Genomic DNA, 9,649 nt, shown 5'->3' on the forward strand with positions numbered 1-9,649 from the left:
GGTCAATCTGCATCCAAGTAATCATAGTTAAGTAGATAATGACATTTTACCTAACATCAGAAAATAACTAGCTGCTTAGTTTCATTTTTTTTTTTAGTTGGCTTTGGTACGTCAAAATTCACAATTGGAAAAATTCTCCCTTGAAATTGACATATACCAAATTATCCTTTCCTAATTTGCTGTTTGTTGACAATTCACGAGTTTTTCGTTTAAATAATGGAAATGACCCATTCAGATTTCATACGAAGCTTCTCTTTATGTTCATCATTTTTTTTTTGGGGTGGAAGTGACAAGTTTGAATCTTTACTACTAAGCTAATTTCTTGATAACTAAAACTTCTGTATATGCCAAACAAGAAAAGAAATAAATTAAAAGTCTATTTCTTGATAAGTACTGAACAGTTGGTGCAAACTTCCGAAAAGTAATTTCTACAGAGAACTCTTATAAAGTAGTATTCAAGCCTTCAAGGTAAGTTGCTATAAAATGTAATCCTCTTCACTATTTACCCATTCTCACCCACAATATATTTATATAAATATAAGAATAAAAATAAAAGGACAAACAAAGTGTTATCAAACTATATTTCATTCTTTATTCTTTTTTCTACCATATTATAATTATGTAACTTATTATTGTCTTAATAAAAGCTATTTTTGAATTTCGAATGTTAAGCTTCTTAATTTTGATCCAAAATCCCAACATAGAACTTTTAATTTTTTTTTGAAATAAAATTTATATATTTAAAAACTACAAAAAAACATCATACATCACAATAATTAATAATATATAATATTTTAAAAGTATAAAAAATTACAATTAAAGAAAATTTCATTTAACTTTTGTAATATGAAGTACATCACATAAATTGAGACAGCAGAAGAGTACATAATTTTAGGAGGATAGTAGAACTCTATAAAGTTAAAATATGAAATGAGACAAGTTCAAGGTCATATGTATTATCCCCATTAAACAATCCATTTAATCGTACTATACTTTCTTAGCAAGAGAATATTTCAAAGCTATAAATGAGAGACCAGGTCAATTCAATGCCTATATCCATTAGAAAAAACAAAAATGATAATGACCAAATCTATAGCTTCTCCCTTTCATTTTCACTAATTAAGTTTCAACGAAAATGACATAGAAACGTAACTGTATTTAGAATTTTATTAGAGTCCACACGCCACCGCCTTCTCCTGAATTATTACTCGTTTTTAGCTGTTCATGGGTGAAATAGTATTCCCATTACCAACAGACATACTCATATCTTGTACATCTGTATTTTCCCATAGACATACTCATACCGTGGCTAAATCAAAAATTTTATTTAACGTGTTCAAACTTAAAATAAGTAAAAAAAATTCTCGATAAATGATGTTTAATATATATTATATATTATTAAAATTTAATATTTTATCTATATATACAGCGTAATTTTTCGACGAAGATGATCAGTTGACCACCCTTAGGGCCACGTACCTTCGCCCCTGTACTCATATCTTAGACATCTGTATTTTCCCATAGACATACTCATATCTTGTACATATGTGCTTTCCCATAATTGTTTTTGGTTTTTTTATTTGGTGTCGGGCAAAGGCGGCGGATCCAGGATTCAAGAGAATGGGTGCACTATTGTAAAAAAATAGATCTAGAATTCATATTTGACAGATTTAACTTTAGTCTCTTACCCGAACCCACTACACTTTTGAAATGATAGGTTCAAAATTATACTTTTTGAAGTTTTACTGATTTTCACATATACATTTATATATATAGGTTTTGAACCGTCCAAAGTAGGTTTTGAACCGCTAATTTAACTTGTAGAGATACATCAATAATTATTGTACCATACAAGTTCTTGAATATAAATGCACACATATATTTACGTAATTTTAAAAAAATATAATATTGTTATATATGATTTAAGAAGAGGAACATGAGTTCAAGTAAATTCATATTCTAAAACCTAAATACGCCCTTGATGTCCGACATTTATATTAATGCCCAATTAAACTCAAATTTCCATCGAAAAATCCTACGTTATAATGACGACTTTATAAAACAATATCTAACAATGACGACTTTATACTGTTAGAGCCTAAAACCTCTGGCTCTAAGATTGAACGGAGTACTTAATTACCGCGTTTCCTTACAAACTTTTCAAATATTTAGTTTTCAACCTCCTTATTCTCTCTCCCTCTTCTATATATTTCCTCTCCACAATATCTTCTTCTCCATTCATTTTCGAGTTCTTCTACTTTCCTACATTCAACAAAACCAGTTCTCCTTTTTTTTGTCCCTCTGCAAAAAACAAGAAAACCAACTTTCATATATGGCTTCTTCCACAGGCTTCAAAATTTTCTTACTTTTAGCTCTTTTCATCACTTCATGCATAGCTCAATCCCCTGTTCCAGCACCTAAAATCTCCCCCACCGCTTCACCAACTCCGACACCGGCTCCGGCAATGTCGCCGCCGACTACAACTCCGACCACCTCACCGACTCCATCCTCAGCACCATCATCAAACACTCCATCACCTTCACCATCATCTCTCCCTGTTTCACCACCTTCACCAACCCCCGCCGGACCTGGTGCTTCTCCGCCCGGTCAGCCCGCCGCCGACGTCCCACCGGCACCTAGCTCCAGTAACAGAGCCGTCTTTGGTGGAGCTGCATTTGTTGGAGCTCTCATTGCTGTTGCTTTGATGTAGAGCCACGTGTCTAGTTGGGAAGAGATTGTACTTTTGATGGACGGACGAGATTTGTTTAGTTGTTTTTAGTTTATTTAGGTTTTTATTGTGTCTATTATTTTGGTATATTTGTGATTTTTTTACATTGGATTTGAGGTTAGGGTGATTGATTCATATTTGGGTGATACATGACTCTTTTGTATTGACATGTTTATTTATTTTGTATTGAATAATTACTCCAAGTACATTGAAATAAGTTATTAAATTTGATTTTGTATTCTTTTTCCTTAATATTAGATACCTCCTTTTCTTTCCTCTCAGTATTTGCTTAACCATGAATTTAGTATTTTAATTAATGTGTCATTTCCGAAGATGAAGCAAACTTGACCAATATTGTACCAATAAATGTCATCTCAAATATTCTTTCTTGACAACTTGGAATAATTTTTATGAGTTTGTAAAGAATGAAGAGACATTATAAAAAAAAAAACCGACTTCATCCATAGCCATTTCATGGATTCATCCTCTTTGAGTCGGCAATCTTTTTATGAATTGCCGACGAGCACAAAATCGGTGTATAAGTAGCAATAATTGAGCCAATTAATAACTCTACAAGCTTTTTCAATTACCTATGAGAATAGTAAAATTAACCCAAACAAGATAACACAATAAAAATTGTAGCAACACTTCTCTTCCAATTAAAGTAAAACCACAATTAACTTTGCAATTCAATTAGAAACTCGTTCAACAAATTCAAGTAACTGACAGAAATCAAATACTCCAATAATAATCAAGTCACAATATGTGTCAATAACCCTAAGAAGGACTACTCTATAGTGGAGAAATTATTCATCACAAGAGTATTAAAAGAACAAGAAAATATTACAACCCACGAATACAAACAAACTTTCGTATTGAATGAATCAGAAGAAGTATTCAAAGACTCTGTTATTTTCTTGCCTTCTTCTCACCAAATAATACTCCAAAATCCAAGATACCTAGTTTGGGACGAGCTTAGGCTTTATATACGTCAAGGAGAATGCCCAAAAATTACAAAAATAGGTATGTATTAAGTTTTTTGCCTGTAGCGCACATGGAAGCTTGGGCACGCATCTATGGCAGTGTCCAATAAATATACCATAACTTTGTTTAGGAGAGTCGAATCGACGAGCTATTTGAGCTTTTGAAAACTAGACTCAAAGATCTGCATTTCTTCCCAAGAATAATGATAAAAATTCTTATAGATTGTGAGATATCATTGTTTGAAATGAGAACATATGTTTCTAGAGAGAAACTTTAGCTCCAACCTCTAAATCCTACTATCTATTGCTTGAATCTTCTTTCCTTGTCACCATGTAACTTCTGAAATATCGTATTCAATCATCAAAAACTCTCCTTTGCTATCTTTTGTATATTCTTGGACCTTTTCCCCTTTTTCTTCTCACATCTACACTTAGAATTTTCATGCACATCAACAAAACACAAATGTGAGTTTTCTAATAAAATTATCACCAAATTACTCACCAAAAATATAATAACCACCCGAAATATAATCAAATAAAACCCTCAATATTAAGTTCTTTAAACACCCCCACACTTAGCTTTTGCTCGTCCCGAGCAAATGTAGAAGTAAATTGCTCTTAATATTGTAACCACCTTAGACAGTCGGCCGACCAGAATCAACTAGACACCATCCTATGGTCACATTCAACCTTAACCCCGGTCATGACATCCCACTAGTGTCGTGGTCAAATCGGCGCCAAATTCTCGATACACCTCACAAGAAAGGAACATGCTCATTCACACACTAATTATGAGAAAATCATACGGCAATAAAGCAAAAAATCGCTCACCCTCACAAAAAAGTGGATCATGCCTTTAAGAGTAGCATAAGCTTGGCCATTGTGTGACTCTCCACTAATATAGGAACAGTTTCGTCGGGATCATGTAGGACTTTGCATTTGGTTGTAATGTAGGCTATGGGACGGGTCAGATATAATCTGGATAAGAGTATCTATACCTCCCTAAGCACTTTCATATCTATAACTTCACACGTGACCTATGACTTTTACAGTGACAATTGCCTCCAAACTCCTAATTCAGAAGAGCACCCAGTTTCCATGTCTTTAAGCACATCATAATAGGGATTTAACATCAATAGAGGAATGTTTCCTTGTGCTCACTCTGCACAGCATGAGAGTATTATCTCTCTCTTTTTTTCTTTCTCAATTACTTTTCACAATCCCCTACTCATGTACATCACATACATTCAAGATGGTGCACCATTTTTCACTTCTTTTTAGTTCCACTCAAAAACCAAGCCCAACCCCCACACTTAGTTCTCTTCATCTTTTAGAATCACGCACAAGGTATTCAAGTGCTTAGGGAAGGCTAAGGGTCTAGGTCATAATATGGTTTCCAAGAAAAGAGGGATTTAGGCTCAATTGGGCTAACTAGGTATAACTCTTCAATTCTTTGGAAGGGTCAAAGTAGTAGAGAAGGGCTAACAAAGAGGGCCTACAATCATCTCCAAACTCAACTATTACCTATGATTTCGCTTTGAGTCACAACTAAGCCAAGTTCTTGACTCTGTAGGGAATGACTAATAAGCAAGCATTCATCTCACCACATACAGTATTTTGGATAGGCACTCAATTCGGATCGCAATCACCGATGGTCTCTTTAACTTATAAGGACATGATCATGCACCCCAAAAGTCAGGTACAATCAATTTTGGCAACCACAAGAAACTTTTTAAAAACTTATCTAAAAACAAAGAAACAACAAAATCTACTCTAGAAAGTATTTGGTTCACAATATTACGACTATGGTAAATAACCAAACAAGAAATCCATGGAAGTACAAGACAAGAAAATATCCTAGTAAGATAGAAATAAAATATTTTTGTTTTTTTAATAGCTATTTATAGCCCCCCACCCCAACACTTGAAATTGTGGCATGTCCCCATGATATACAAGTATAAAGCAAGAGATAAGGAAACTCCCCTGAATTGTTTCCGTTTTCGAGCACTTATGAACTCAACCCCTAGTTCTAAATTCATTCCTCATTTCTGCTCCTTGAACTCTTTGTTCCAAATGTATTTTTCATGAAGATATTTCATCTTTTCTTTGAGACTTTCACTTTCCCACTAGCTTGTGGGTGATAGGGAGTTGTGACTTTGTGAGTAACACTATACTTGCTAAGTAAAGTGTCAAAAGCCTTGTTGCAAAAGTGTGAACCCACATCGCTTATAATTGTACGTGGATTACCAAACCTTGTGAAAATATTTTTCTTCAAGAAAGCCACTATACTTCTCGCCTCATTGTTGGGTAAAGCAACGACCTCAACCCATTCGGATACATAATCCACCGCGACCAAGATGTAGTAAAGCAACCGGCCCTTTGACATTCATCACATCTTTTTACTAACTCACTAGCATCCTTGTAAAGAGTGGGCTAATAGAAACCACAACTAAGCACTTTGGCTACCGTTCTTGCTCCACCATGATGACCACCATATGGCGAAGAATGACAAGCCCCAAGAACACCTCCTAATCACCCCATTCGTACAAATCCGAAAAAGATATTGTTCATCCAAATAATAATCTTGACAATTCCTTTTGAGCTTCTTCCATTGGCTTGAAGAGAACTCATCCGTAATGATTCCACACATAAGATAATTTGCTAAGTCTACGAATCATGGAACCTCTTTCATTGAAATTATCAAGAGTTGCTCATCGGGAAAGGAGTCATTAATTTCAAAGTCATCATGCGGCCTCCCCTCATCCTCCAAACGAGACAAGTGGTCCGTCACTTGGTTTTCACTTCCTTTTCTATCTTGGATGTCAATATCAAATTCTTGTAACAAGAGTACCTATCTCATCAACCGAGCTTTGGAATCATTTTTGCTCATAAGATAACGAAGGGATGCATGATCTCTGTGGACAATAACTTTTGCACCCATCAAGTACGGGTGGAACTTCTCAATTTCAAACACAATAGCAAAGAGCTCTTTCTCTGTAACAGTATAGTTGACTTGGGTACTATTCATGGTCTTGCTAAAATAGTAGACCGGATGAAACATCTTGTTGATACGTTGCCCTAAAACAGCCCCAACCATTATGTCACTTGCATCACACATGAGTTCAAAAGGCACACTCTAATTTGGAGCAGTGATGATGGGAGTAGTTGTCAACTTGAGCTTCAAAAATTCAAAAGCTCTCATGCAATCATCATTGAAATTAAACTTAGCATCCTTCTCAAGAAGCTTGCACAACAGGTTCACCACCTTAGAGAAATCATTGATGAAGCGCCGATAAAAACCTACATGGCCTAAGAAACTACCCACACCCTTCACCGAAGTTGGGGTGGAAGCTTAGAAATCACCTCCATCTTTGCCTTATGGCCAAGGACAATATCTTTCTCGACCATGAAATGACATTTCTCCTAATTGAGCACCAAATTGGTTTCTTCACATCTACCCAACACTTGGTCCAAATTTGCAAGACAATCATCAAAAGAATCTCCAACCACCGAGAAGTCATCCATGAAAACTTCAAGGTAGTCCTCCACTATGTTCGTGAAAATAGCCATCATACACCTTTGAAAAGACGTTGGTGCATTGCACAAACCAAATGGCATCCGCTTGAAAGCAAAAATACCATAGGAACATGTAAAGGTTGTTTTATCTTGATCTTTCGAAGCAATGAGAATGTGGTTGTAGCCCGAGTACCCACCAAGAAAGCAATAGAAAGCACGCCCGGCCAATCTATCGAGCATTTGATCTAAGAAAGAAAGTGGAAAATGATCCTTCCTTGTAAATTTGTTGAGCTTGTGATAGTCCATACACACCCTCCAACTGGTTATCGTTCTTGTAGGAATCAACTCGTTCTTGTCATTGGTGACCACCGTCATGCCCCCCTTCTTTGGGACACATTGAACTGGAGAAGTCCATGAACTATCGGAGATGGGGTAGACAACCCCGACATCCAACCATTTGATAATCTTCTTCTTGACAACTTCTTGCATAGCCTCATTATGTCTTCTTTAATGTTCAATAGATGGTTTAACACCATTCTCCAACTTGATCTTATGCATGCAAAGGTGGGGCTTATCTTATGAATATCTGCCAAGGTCCACCCAATAGCCTTCTTCCTCTTTTTTAGTGCCGCCAATGTGGAATCTACCTGCACGTTAGTTAAACAAGAGGAAAGAATAATCGGTAAAGTAGAACAAGGGCCAAGAATTTTATACCGCAGATGTGGAGGCAATGACTTCAACTCCAAGGTAGGTGGCTCTTCAATAGAAAGTTTGTAGGAGGAGTCTTCCTATTTTCAATATCCAAGGACAATTTTTGGGGTGCATAGTTGTACGACCCCATTCCTTGCAAAGAGTTTACACATTTCATAAAGCTATCCATCTCATCATCATCAAAGTTGAGCAAGACGACCTCCAACATATCACCAACATTAATTGTAGAACTTGTATCATCAACAATGATATCGGTCACCAAGTCCACAAAAGAACACACTTCATTGCTATTTGGTTTCCGCATGGACTTACACACATAGAATACCCCTTTTTCATCACCAACTCGGAAAGTGAGTTCTCTGGCTTCAACATCACAAATAGCCTTACCCGTAGCAAGAAAAGGTATCCCAAGAATAATTGACACTTCATAATCAATCTCACAATCTAGAATGACAAAGTTCACAGGAAAATAAATTTATCATCCCGGACCAAAACATCTTTAATCACACCCAACAAGCTTTTTATGGTACGATCGGCCATTTGCAATCTCATAGAGGTGTGTCTTGGTTGCCCAATTCCCAACGTCTTGAACAACGAATAGGGCATCAAATTGATACTTTTCCCAAGATCACAAAGAGCTTTAGCAAACTCGGCACTTCCAATTGTACTAGGAATCGTGAAAGCACCGGGATCCTCCAACTTGGGAGCCATTGAATAAATAATTGCACTCACTAGATGAGTGACTTTGATGGTCTCAAAAGTCATTGACCGCTTCTTTGTCACAATATCCTTCATAAACTTTGCATAATCGGGCATTTATTCTAAAGTTTCAACTAATAGCACATTGATTGAAAGACTCTTCATCATTTGAATGAACTTCTTGAATTGATTGTCACCATTTTGCTTGGCAAGTCTTTAAGGGTACAGAGGTAGAGGCTTAGGCATGGGTGCCTTAGCCTTTTGCACTACCGGCTTCAGTATGTCAATAATGTATTCCCTATACGGGTTCACCTTCTCTTGAGTCTCTTCCACACTATCATCAATATCAATCTGAATTTCCTCATTAGGATGAACAACATTGTTTGGGATCTCTTCTTCTTGCATCACTTGATCATCATTAACAAGCCGCCTTCCACTTGAGGTGGGTGCATTCCCGCCTTTTCCACTTCTTGTGATAACCGCCATGGTATGCCTCGTATTGTTACCACCCTTCATAACCGGTCATATTGAATTAGTTGCACATGGGTTTACCACCGTGTCACTTGATAGTGCCCCCTTAGGACGAGAATTTAGAACTTGAGATATTTGCCCCATTTGAACTTCTAAATTGCGGATTGATGTGTTGTGTGAGGCAAGTTGGACATCCGAATCGATATTCTTTTCTATCATTTGCTTGAACATACTTTCAATATGTCCCATCTCATTATTTGAAGAACTTGAACCATGGAAAGGATAAGGAGGTGGATTGCTCGGTTGTTGGTACATCGGGGGCCTTTAAAAACCCGACCCCCGGTTGCCTTGATTTTACTTTATCTACCTTGATTGTTGCCTCCCCAATTTCCTTGGTTGTTTCCACTCCAATTTCCTTGATTGTTGTTGTTATGCCAATTCCCTTGATTATTAGAATTCCAATTGCCATGATTATTTTGTAGTCGCCATTGTTGTTGGTTTGGGCCTTGGAAGTTGTTTCTTTGCCCTTGAAAATTGTTCA

At 36.5% G+C, this 9,649-nt stretch overlaps 1 protein-coding gene across 1 annotated transcript; it reads left to right on the forward strand.

The window, feature by feature from the left end:
* Positions 1–2,332: 2,332 nt before the first annotated feature.
* LOC104095280 (classical arabinogalactan protein 4-like) lies at positions 2,333–2,710 on the forward strand. Its single transcript, XM_009601368.1, has one exon. The coding sequence runs from the start codon at positions 2,333–2,335 to the stop codon at positions 2,708–2,710; it is 378 nt and encodes a 125-aa protein (XP_009599663.1).
* Positions 2,711–9,649: the final 6,939 nt, after the last annotated feature.

This window comes from Nicotiana tomentosiformis, chromosome 4, assembly GCF_000390325.3.
Source record: "Nicotiana tomentosiformis chromosome 4, ASM39032v3, whole genome shotgun sequence".
Lineage (NCBI taxonomy): Eukaryota > Viridiplantae > Streptophyta > Magnoliopsida > Solanales > Solanaceae > Nicotiana > Nicotiana tomentosiformis.